This window comes from Chiloscyllium plagiosum, chromosome 5 (genome assembly GCF_004010195.1).
Source record: "Chiloscyllium plagiosum isolate BGI_BamShark_2017 chromosome 5, ASM401019v2, whole genome shotgun sequence".
Taxonomy (NCBI): domain Eukaryota; kingdom Metazoa; phylum Chordata; class Chondrichthyes; order Orectolobiformes; family Hemiscylliidae; genus Chiloscyllium; species Chiloscyllium plagiosum.
Genome location: NC_057714.1, coordinates 88349410 through 88362111, shown reverse-complemented (window position 1 = coordinate 88362111; position 12702 = coordinate 88349410). Strand labels below are relative to the sequence as shown.

The 12702-nt window shown below is 42.3% G+C and overlaps 1 protein-coding gene across 1 annotated transcript in view; it reads right to left on the bottom strand.

Annotated features, from left to right (window-relative positions):
• Positions 1–12702, bottom strand: part of zeb1b (zinc finger E-box binding homeobox 1b) — a gene marked incomplete at its 5' end in the record, with an annotated part of 84153 nt that overhangs the window by 26862 nt on the left and 44589 nt on the right. Inside the window, one exon of the mRNA XM_043691046.1 lies at positions 2552–2660. Coding sequence (XP_043546981.1) covers positions 2552–2660 — 109 coding nt within the window. The remainder of the gene's footprint in view (positions 1–2551; positions 2661–12702) is intronic.

Sequence of the window (12702 nt, the reverse complement as noted above, 5' to 3'; positions counted from 1 at the left end):
GACAATTGGATAGGTACATGGATGGGTGCTTAAGCTAGGACAAATGTTCGGCACAACATCGTGGGCCAAAGGGCCTGTTCTGTGCTGTATTGTTCTATGTTCTATCTATGTTCTATATTTCCTCTTCCATACATCAGGGTATTTGCAAGAATATCAATGTAAGACATCTCCAAGACTGCCAAATTGTACCAAACAGCAGGTCTATTTGACAGTTCACAACAAGGTATATTCTTCCAGCCAGTGCTTGGAAAACATACCACTGTGTGATTCCAATTATTTGATAACATATTCTGAATAACCCTGACTGATGCACTGTTTACATTTAACAAAATAGCCAACAGCCATTCTCTGGTTCTTACCTCAGGACAATTCCTTGATCAGAGTGAACCTGCTATATTTAAATTTAAAAAGTTAACTGTCAGTTCTCACCTAACTGATGCATTCTCCTGGCAAAATCTCTTCTAATCAGACTTGACAATCATTCACTTTCTCATACAGTACGAAATGTTGCTGTTCTTTACATTTACATTGTTGTGAATCATCATGATGAGTGCCAGAGAAAAATGCAACCATTTGTACCCTTCAGGTTACTTGCAATAACTGCAAAGTTGCCATTTATTTGATTTGTTCAAGGCATCTGAATCATCCTTGGTGAACGTTCTAAACTGGGGTCGCTAGAATCTCTACATTCATCTGTTTACTTTGTTATAAAGTTGAAGGCATGTACTGTATCATTGAGAGAGAGAATGCTTTCCCGAACTGAGAGATTACAAATACCTGTGAATACGACTAGGTGGTAGTCCCAGAGTGTACTGGAAAATTGAAAGCGTAACTTTTGGCTGTGAAATGGATACCTAAATTTTGATTGTTCTTTTGACAACAATTAGAATTTAACCAGTTTAAATTATGCCTTAGGATACTAAAACCTAATAGAGTTTGAATTTGTTTTGCCAACAACGACCCAGTGAGACGATCTGACGTTGGGGCAGGTATAAGAATGCTGACATTTTGAAAACTGGTCAGAAAACAGCTGCTGTAGAGAGAGCAATTGCCCATCTAACATCGTGCCCTTAAAGAAATCAGAAAAACCCCTCTCTACCAAAGATACTTTTTCATGTAAAGTCTATTCGTAGTGAAAATAACAAAGATAACCCAGGTGATCAGCAGCAGGAAAACGGAATACAGCGGGGAAGACAAAGACAGTGTAGTTTTGAGATTAAGTAATTTTAATAAGTGCCTCTTTGGAAGAGCATTTCCAATTTTATAGAATTGGGGTCAGATAGTAAGTAGTATAAAGAAAGAGGGACATGGACTGGAGAGTTTTTTGTTTAATGTTCACTATTAGAGTTAGAAAAGTAAATTGATATTTTTTCTTTGAATAGTGGAATTTGAAAGTTCTATCACTCACGTTTTAACAGATTACAAGGCGAGTTTTTCTAGGTGCTTGGTTTAATTAGCAGAGGGGTTCGACCACCGCGATATAACTTGCACTAGAGTCTGATCTTGTTCCAGTTCCAACTATAGTCTTCCAAACATTTACAAACATATTTATTCTTCTGTCAATCTCTTTTATCACTGTAGAATCAATTACAGCATCACATATGTATACAAGAAGTCACTTGCCAATCTGAGATGGCAGTTGAGAAAGGTAAAAGCTGCCACAGTCCCAGAGTACCACTGAACTGCTTTCTCAGACAAAGGTAACTATCGGAGACTTTAATCAGAAGGGTACCATGCCTCTGGTACAGGGCAAAATTGAGAACATAGAACATTATAGTGCAGTACAGGCCCTTCGGACCTCAACGTTGTCCCGACTTATGAAACCAATCTGAAGCCCATCTAACCTACATTATTCCATTCTTGTCCATATGCCTATCTAATGACCACTTAAATGCCCTTAAAGTTGGTGAGAAGGTAGGAGCTTCATGCTGTGCATTGCAAACTAGCCATCCAGCCAATTGAGTTAACCAAACCCCTGGCAGAAGAGAAAAGGACACAGAAAAACAAATCAATAGATGAATGGCTGCGAGCAGTTTGATATTTGGAGGATGAAGTACGTTGCATCAAAAGATAGAAGATGGGAGTAGGCCAAACCCTCAAACCTGCTCCTTCATTCAACAGGGTTGATTATCAGACACAAATCCCAAATCCTGCCCCCCCACCCCAATACAGTATCTATCTTCTTCTTGGAAACACAATGGTTTTGGCCAGAACCACTTTCTGTGGTACTTAGTGCCACAGACTCACCACTCTGAGTGAAGACATTTTTCCTCTCAGTTGTAAAAGTTTTATTGTTTATCCTTAAACTATAACCCCTAGTCCTGGTCAATCGACTCAATCTCTCCTCTTATGTCAGACCTGTCATCTGAGCAAACAATCTGGTAAACCTTCACTGCACTCCCTTGATGACAAGAGCATCCTTCCTCAGATTTAGAGGTCAAAACTGCACACAGTTTTCTACATGTGACCTCACCAACATCCTGTATTAATAACAACCCTCTTTTGCCATCTACTTGAAGCATTAAGAGACTAAAAATTGTTCTGTACTTACCACTGTGGATGCGTAAGTGCTCCTTTAGATGATGCTTGTATTTAAATGCTTTTCCACATTCAGTGCACTTGAATTTCCGGTTCCCACCTGTCTGCGTTACAACATGGCGCTTACATGCGAATGAAAAGAGAATGGTCTGAATAAAAATCCTTGTAACAGGTATTTTAGATTTACCAAAAAAAGTTACATAGCCTCCAAATTTCAGTGACCAACTCTATTCAGAACTCTTCAGATGTCCAACAAGTCACACCTGCATGCACCAAGACCCGGATAATATCTAATCCAGTTTTTGCTATTAAGTGGAAAGAACATATGTACTGTCTAACCAAGATAATTACTATCTGTAACAAGAAAGTACAACTATCACCTCTTGATAGTCAACAACGTTACCATTGTCTAGATATCACCACCAATATTCTGGCAAAGATGTATCCTTGACAAGAAACTGAACTGGACTTTAGATTAGATTAGATTACATTAGATTAGATTACATTACAGTGTGGAAACAGGCCCTTCGGCCCAACAAGTCCACACTGACCCGCCGAAGCGCAACCCACCCATACCCCTATATTTACCCATTACCTAACTCTATGGGCAATTTAACATGGTCAATTCACCTAACCTGCACATCTTTGGGATTGTGGGAGGAAACCGGAGCACCCGGAGGAAACCCACGCAGACACGGGGAGAATGTGCAAACTCCACACAGTCAGTCGCCTGAGGCGGGAAATGAACCCGGGTCTCAGGCGCTGTGAGGCAGCAGTGCTAACCACTGTGCCACCGTGCCGCCCATTAAAGTAGGCTATTAAAGTAGGCCCATTAAAGTGGACCTATTAAAGTAGGCTAGATTTAACACATTCCCTGCCCCTCATCCCCATTACAATGTCAGTCACAGGCCATCCAAAAAAGTCAGCTGCCCCACAGCCATTTTATGCTCCTTAATGCTTCAATCAAATATTACCTTGATGGCAGAGGCAATCCTGCTTGCCTTACAAGTTCAGCTCTTCTATTCACGTTTTCATCAAGGCTGTAATGAGGTCAGGATCTGAGTGGTCTGGTGGAACCCAAACTGAGTGTCATTGAGAGATGTTAAGGGGTTAATTTACTCTGCTGCCCTTCAAGAAATTTGATGTTCCGGGGGTAGGATGGTCTGTTTCTCTAGGTGGAAGTGAGTACTGCAGATGCTGGAGATTACAGTCGACAGTATGGTGCTGGAAAAGCAGAGCAGATCAGGCAGCACCCAAGGAGCAGGAAAATCGATGTTTTGGGTAAAAGCCCTTCATTCCTTGGGCAAGAGCCCTTGCTATTAAGGAATGATCTACATCACATTGTTTCCGGAAATAATCAAATCATGACATAGTGTCTTGAGTGACATGTGACTATAGGGGAGTGGCTGGGGGTTGCCTTGTGGGCATTACTGACTATAATGTGAAATCTTGTAGAAAGGAAGAACTGGTCCCTTTGTTCAGGGATATCTCTTGACACGGCTTTCCAAACATTGCAAAGATTATTAAGGGTTCCTCCAAAGCTTGTACTTACTTAATTAAATTTTGGCTGTTCACAGAAGTTGGCGTATTGCAGTTGGACCGAATGTGGAAGAATCTCAAGAAAGAGAACCTAACAATTGAACTGGTTATTGCAGACTAAGTGCTATTTGAGAACAGTGTCAATGACCATTCCCATCACTTTCATGATGAGCAAGAGTGAACAGATAAGCTAGTAATTGGCTAGGTTTGATGTGTCCTGCTTTTGTGGATAGTACAGACTTGGCTAATTTTCTACCTTGCCAATGATCATGTTGTAGCAGCACTGGACAGTTTGCGTAGAGATGACCAGAAGTCTTCTTTACTGTTGATAGAATACTGTCAAGGCCCAGTATTTATCCAGAGTCTTCAACCATTTCTCAATATCACATGGAGTGAATCGGTTGGGTTAAAGGCTGGTTTCTGTTGTGCTGGGGTCTCAACATGAGGCCAAGATGAACCATCCACAGGACACTCCTGACTAAAGATGGTTGTAATTGCTTAATGGATGTGCAGGGCTCCTACATCTGGAGAATAGAGTTATTTTGTGGAGACTCTATTTCTATCAGTTGCTTAATTTTCCACCAACACTTAACTGGATGTGAAGACTATAGAACTTAAATCTGGTCCACCATGGCCTGATTACCATCAGACAGAGGATTATCGAATGAAGAATGTTGGGAAGAGGCCAGGAAATACACTGGGTGTACCTAAAAAGTGAGATGCAATCCTGGTGAAGCTACAAGACAGGGTTAGCCGAATGTTGTAGGCAAAACAAAATGAACTGTCAACCAATTGGTCAAATAAAAGGATAAAGACAAAGCATTACAAACACTTCAGCATGAAGGGCTGAGTAGATAGTTCGGCTTGCCTAATCTTGAAGTGCCAACTATCAAAGATGCTAATTTTAGTTTGATTCACTGCCGGGTGATATTAAAAAAAAACTATTGAACACACTGGATACAGTAAAGATTATGGGACCCGACAACACCTGGATGCAGTGCTAAAAACCTGTGCTTCAGAACTGGCTTAGTTTCTAGCTAAGCTTTGAAGTATAACTACAATACTTGCATCTATGCAAAAAGCAGAAGACTGTCTGGGTATGTCCTGTTCACTAAAACTATAAAGATCCATTCTTGCCAATTATCATTCCATTAGCCTTCTTTTAAATCATTAAAATGATGGAAAATGGTGTCAGAAGCGTTATCAAGTAGCACTTACTAACAATCTGCTCAATGGTGTGGAGTTTGGATTCCACTCAGACCACACCATGTCCTTGATGTACACATGGACAAGAACTGAACTTCAATGCTAAGCTGAAAGTCACTGTCTGGACAGCAATCACTGTTTGACAGAGAGTCACATTATAGAACAAACAAAATCACAAGTCAATAAACATCAGTAATAAAACTCTTTACTAGCGAGCACAAAGGAAGGTGCTGGTAGGAGCCAATCATTTGTTACAGATGTTCTTTAGTTGTTTTATTAATAACCTTACTACCATAATAAAGCCCAAAATAAATAGTGAGAATGTTGTCTGACAGTTGTTGTGTTCCATACAGTTTGCAAATCTTCAGATACTGAATTGCCCTGTCCATATCCAGAAAGATCTAATAATATTCAGGCTTGAGCTGTAACTGGCAAGTCACATTCATGTAACATGCGCTAGGAAGGCAATGACCATCTCCTAAAAGAATGACACTGTCTGCCCACAATATTATTCAGCATGACCACAATAATCCCCCACTATCGGCATCCTAAGGGACACAATGGATCAGAATCTGAACTGCATCCACCATATAAATACTGTGACTAGAAGAGTAAGTCAGAGGGTGGAAATTCTAGAGCGAGTAACAATCTCCTGTCTCCCTGAAGCCTTTCTGCCACCAGTCAGGTATATGACGAATGCAGCTCCACAATACACAAGAGGCTGAACAACATATGGGACAATACCAACTTAACTGGCATCTTATCCACTATGGTCAGAGACAAAAAAAAACTGCAGACGCTGGAATCCAAAAAACAGACGGGAGGCTGGAAAACACAGCAAAATAGGCAGCTTCAGGAGGTGGAGAAGTTGACGTTTTGGGTGTATCACTTCTTCAGAACAGAGGGTGATTGTAGGGGGAGCTGCAAACAAAGGGGGTGTTGGGAGCAGAGTGGCGAAGAGGGGGGAGGTGAAGATAGGTAGAGGGTACAACTTGGGTCATCAGTGGGAGCCTCGTCCATGGTCAGAAGGAACCACACCATAAATTGGAGCAACACCACCTCATCTTCCACCTAAGCGGCCTAAAGCACAGAGGACTCAACATTGAGTTCTCCAACTTCAAATAGCCTCCTTTCCTATCCCCAAACTCCCTTCCCAGGCCCTCCGCAACCCTTCCACCAACCAGATTCATTCCTTCCATTGACCAACCAGGTCATACCCTCTACCTGTCTTTTCCTATCCCCAGTTTAACACCTTGTCCCTGCCACCCCCTTTATCTACAGCTTCCCTTACATACGCTCCCAGGTCCCAAAGAAGGGTTACACTTGAAATGTCCTAATGCTGCCTGGCTTGCTGTGTTCTTCTAGCCTTCTGTCTGTCTATCTCATCCACTACCAGCATACAATAATCAGGGACCAATGTGGTACAGTGCTAGTGTCCTTAACTCTGATCCAGAAGGCACAGACTGAAGAGGTGCTCCAGAGGTGGCACATCATGTCTAAAAAGATTGATTTTAAAAATCTACAAAGCAGCAGTGTGTACCATCCAAACTTCACTGCAGCAACTTACCAAGGCTTCAACAGCACAAACCAACCTGAACCTCTACAGCCGAGGAGGACAAGGGCAGACGTTAACAAACACCATCAAATTTCCCTCTGAATAGGTTCTATTCATTGGATACTCAGGAGGTCAAACTCCTGGAACTTCTAACCTACTGAATGCTACTATTGAAACACCTGAACCACATGACTACTGCAGTTCAAGAACATATCACAATTAACTGCTCAAGCGCAGTTAGGGATAGGCAATAAATGCCAAACCTTCCAGCAACATCCAAATCTCAAGGAAGATTTTAACAGGTGCTGGAAAATATTGTTTCTATATTTTAATCTGAACTACTCTACAAGTGCTAGATGGATCTTGGACAAGGCTGATAGGGATCTTACATGATTAGATTAGATTAGATTAGATTACTTAGTGTGGAAACAGGCCCTTTGGCCCAACAAGTCCACACCGACCCGCCGAAGCGCAACCCACCCAGACCCATTTCCCTACATTTATCCCTTCACCTAACACTACGGGCAATTTTAGGCGGGAATTGAACCCGGGTCTCTGGCGCTGTGAGGCAGCAGTGCTAACCACTGTGCCATCCTGACTTGGAAAGAAAAATTCAACTCATTGAGCATTAATTGTGTTATTTATTTTACTCAAGCCAATCACGTGAAATGATGGGAGGAAAAAAAGATGCCAAAAAGGGCCCGAAAAGCAAAAAAAAAAAAAAAAAAATTTTTGATAACAAACACTCCTTATGAGACCAGGAGGTACAATGTTGATTCCACATATGGACTGCAGTGATTCAAGGAGGCAGTTCATCACCACCTTCTCAAGGGCAATGAGGGACAGGCAATAAATGCTGACCGAACCAGCAACACCTCTACCCCATGGGTTAAATTTTTAAAAGTCTGTGGGGAAAGGTTGTTCCTACATATAAGCTATTCAAGAGATGCACTGGCATTCCAGGATGGGAGTATTTCAATACCTCTTGCAAAGTTTTCAAGCATTTCAAGGCAACTCAACAGTCTGTGCACTCTGAAATACTGCAGGGACAAAGGAGGGCGAAAGGAATCTTCTCAGGACCTGTCTTGACCTATTGTTCTCATGAAACTGGTGTATGCACTCTCAGTTTCAGAGCTACATGACAATAGTGCCATGATGTAGGTGTACATTCTCACTGACGCTTTTTCCCTCATGGTGTTGAGGGAGTTTGGTATAGCTGCTTTAACATTTGTTGATTTAAAGACATGGGTATGTCCTTTTATACTGAGGCAGGTGATGCCTGCCAGATGAGCATATTAATTACAAAAACAAATCAAGTCTGAACCCAACTCATTCGCCCTAGAAGCTATATAGTCCTGCCTGGCAGACAAGCAAGAGGCTGGAAAAACAGAGCAAGCCAGGCAGCATCACGAGGCAGAAAAGTCAACGTTTCAGGTCCTGAAGAAGGGTTACACCTGAAAAGCTGGACTTCTCCACATCCTGATGCTGCCTCGCTTGCTGTGTTCTTCCAGCCTTCTGCTGGTCTACCTTGGATTGCAGCATCTGTAGTCTTTTTGCCTCTAATAAAGTTCTCCTCGGCCTGTTCAATATATTGCTCCATCCTCCTCTCAGGGAAGGATCTCACCTTATCATCAAAGAACTGCTCTCGTTTTCCCATTTTGTCCTTACTCAGGACATCCCCCACTTTTTTTGGCACAAGCAGTAATGGGTGCCGCATACCACAATGAAGCAGGACACCCCACGTGGACTATCGTCAAATGCACCAGATCTGCCCAGGCATCAAAACTTCATCGACAAGTTATCTAGGTTTGTTTCACTATGGCCCTGGTGAAAGAGTGAGCAGCACTGCACCTTTGTACTCCATCTGTGGATTTCTGAAATGTGTCACAGGCCAGGCTTGGAAGGAGTACCCTGGTCTTCCAGCAGCTGTCCTGTCCAAGGGCTTTCAAAAGGCAGGCACCAGAGAATGCTAAATATATGAGATTTGTATCTCCGAAAGGGGGTCACAGTTAGCTCAGCTGGCTCGATGACTAGTTTGCAATGAAATGCAACACCAACATTGCAGATCATTTACCACATGGGCTGAGATTACCATGAAGGTCCCTCCTCCTTCTCAAACTCGCACCTCACCTGAGGCAAAGTGACCCTCAAATTCAACCATCTCCAGTCACCTCTAAGAGCACAGCCCTATGGTCCTCTAGGAAAATGGTGACTTTACCTTTATCATGGTATCTCCCAGGATATTTGGTGCAGACCTCCAAAATTTGACTTTGACAATCACAAATTATTTTAACATTAAGGGAGTGGAATCCCTTCCTATTCACAAAACTACTAGTTGATGACTGAGCACTTTCAAAGCAACAAAAATGCAATTTTAACACCTAAGAAACCCATTGATGGAGAATCCTCATGCCCTAGCTATTTGACTCTCTATTCAGTTAACCTTAAATGATGAGGTCGGTTCTTCAGTATGACATCAGTAACATCCTGAACTCATAAATGGAGGAATTGGGAGATGCCACAAAGGTCCCCAGTTTCTCCCTAAAATGAGCTGCGAGTATATTGCATCCAAAGCTTTCACTACGACATTGTGTGTTAAAAGGAATGCTCCAATTCAGAGGCTGGCTGTCCTCCAAGGAAGTGGAAAAGATCTTGTGCACTAAAAAACAAAGATACATGACAACACAAATAATCCTACACAGGCACATGAGATGGTTGGCTGTCTTTCAGTGTAAAACAATCTGCCAAAAACATGTGTCCTGGATGGACCTCAACTCCAAAGCAGATGCTGTGAAACCACAGAGTGGCAGCTGAGTTGGGTCAAGATGGAGCATGAATATTGCTGTGAGGCTGGTGCTTTGATGCTGGTAAAATTGGGCAAGGTCAGCATGGTTTCATCAAGGGGAGGTCATGCCTGACAAATATGCTAGAATTATTTGAGGAAGCAACCAGCAGGTTAGACCAAGGACAGCCAATGGATGTTATCTACCTGGATTTCAACAAGGCCTTTGACAAGGTGCCACACAAGAGGCTGAGTAAGACAAAAAAAAACTAGGAGAAAGTGAGGACTGCAGATGCTGGAGATCAGAGCTTAAAAATGTGTTGCTGGAAAAGCGCAGCAGGTCAGACAGCATCAAAAGAACAGGAGTATTGATGTTTCGGGCATAAGCCAGAAGAAGGGCTTATGCCCGAAACGTTGATTCTCCTGTTCCTTTGATGCTGCCTGACCTGTTGCGTTTTTCCAGCAATACATTTTTAAGCTGAGTAAGACAAGAGCCTATGGTGTTAGAGGTAAGATGCTAGCATGGATAGAAGCTTGGCGGTCTGGCAGAAAGCAGAGAATGGGGATGAAAGGGTCTTTCTCAGGTTGGCAGGCTGACAAGTGGTGTTCTACAAGACTCTGTTGGGACCACAATTTCTCACTGTATACATTAACAATTTAGATGAAGAAACGGAGTACATTCTGGCTAAATTGCGGACCTTACAAAGATAATTGGAAGAACAGGTAGCATTGAGGCAGCAGGGTGGCTGCAGAAGGATTTGGACAGGTTATGAAAGTGGGCAAAGTAGTGGCAGTTGGATTAAACATGGGAACATGTGAGGTCATGTGAGGAAGAACAGAGGCATGGACTACTTTATAAATGGGACAAAATTCAGAAACCTGAAGTGCAAAGAGACTAGGGAGTCCAGTCCAGGATTCTCTCAACGTAAACTTGCAGGTTCAGTCAGGGGTTAGGAAGGCAAATACAATGATGGCATTTATTCAGACAAGATTTGAATATAAAAGCATGGATGTATTTATGAGGCTCTATAAGGCTCTGGTAAGGCTACATTTGGAGTATTGTGCACAGTTTGGGGCCCCATATCTCAGGAAGAATGAACTCCTCCTGGAGCATGTTCAGAGGAGGTTCACAAGAACACTCATAGGAATGAAAAGCTTCACGTGCGAGGGTCAAGTAAATTCCTAACAGGAAATCCATTACTTCCAAATAATTTATTGAAATTTTTTAAACTCTGCAACAAAATCTTTCACATAATTTCATTTTCCACTAACTGTCAGAAGGGCTCCATTATTTGGTTTGTAGCAGCTTTTGAAATGCATGCAGATTTATAGCTAAGCTCGAGCCATGCCCACTGATTATATCAGTGTTTCTTGATGGTAGGAAAGTGGCAATCTAAAATACTGGATACAATCAAGTCTTGATGACATCTTCATTAAGACACCCTCACTGACATGAGGACTGCAATTGCACAGTCAATTGAACTGAACAGCTCAAAAACATCTTGGAGCATGTTTCAGGGTACATTCAACATGTGATAGTTGTGTTCAATTTTGCTTTTTCAATACTACTCAAAGATGGACTGTTTTTGGTAGGAAACTCCAACTCTCAGCATCTGTGTGCATATATCATAGTTTGAAATTAGCAAAAGAACTCAGTGATCAATGTAGCATACACGAACCACTAACACTGCTTACTTTCCCTTCAGCAATTGTGAATCTAATCCATCACTTCATGGATTTCTGAGACATTCTTGTTACAGCAATTTTATTTATCCATACACTGCGTTCTATTCTCTTCACTCCAATTCTACAATAGTACTCCTTCTTTTGTTCCAACACTGGAAACCAACCTTTCAGTCACTATGAATTTGTTCTTAGCAGCTCTCTCCCCTAAATAAATCAACATACCACTTACTCCCTTTGTTCAAAAGCCTTCTTAAAAGCCAACAACCTGTGCAATTTACTCACCACCTTTGCTTCCCCTCTCAAGCGCTGTGAACTGCATCACACAATATATATGCTGTAAAAAAAATGCAAGCTATTTTTAATCAATACTTTTGCCCATAGAGACTGGCCATTTTCTATTCCTTCAGTCCTTTGGGAACTGTCCAGCTGGCTTGAGATACAAACATCAATAAGCACCTCCAGAGGAAATCCCACAGATCAGAATCCCTTCAGACACACATACTAATATGCTGGATTCGCCATTGAGTTGTTCAATGCAAGTTTAAAAAAAAGTCAGGGAAATGCTCCCTGAGAAATGATAAACCCAAGCAACAAATCCCCAGACTGGAGTCAAGTTCACCTTTTCCAAGTGGGCAATCTGTCTCTCTGTCTGACACCCCACCAACAGGCACCACTGATTGCAAACATGATTAATAAATAATGGGAGGGGGAAAGGAGGGAGAGAGGGAGGGAGGGGAAAGGGAAAGAAAAAGGGAAAAAAGGCACCACTGTTGCAAACATGATTAATAAATAATGGGAGGGGGAAAGGAGGGAGAGAGGGAGGGAGGGGAAAGGGAAAGAAAAAGGGAAAAAAGGAAGGAAAAAGGAAGGAAGGAAAAAAGGAAGGAAGGAAGGAAAGGAGGAAAGGAAGGGAAGAAAGGAAGGGAAGAAAGGAAGGGAAGAAAGGAAGGGAAGAAAGGAAGGGAAGAAAGGAAGGGAAGAAAGGAAGGGAAGAAAGGAAGGGAAGAAAGGAAGGGAAGAAAGGAAGGGAAGAAAGGAAGGGAAGAAAGGAAGGGAAGAAAGGAAGGGAAGAAAGGAAGGGAAGAAAGGAAGGGAAGAAAGGAAGGGAAGAAAGGAAGGGAAGAAAGGAAGGGAAGAAAGGAAGGGAAGAAAGGAAGGGAAGAAAGGAAGGGAAGAAAGGAAGGGAAGAAAGGAAGGGAAGAAAGGAAGGGAAGAAAGGAAGGGAAGAAAGGAAGGGAAGAAAGGAAGGGAAGAAAGGAAGGGAAGAAAGGAAGGGAAGAAAGGAAGGGAAGAAAGGAAGGGAAGAAAGGAAGGGAAGAAAGGAAGGGAAGAAAGGAAGGGAAGAAAGGAAGGGAAGAAAGGAAGGGAGAAAGGAAGGGAGAAAGAAAGGAAGGAA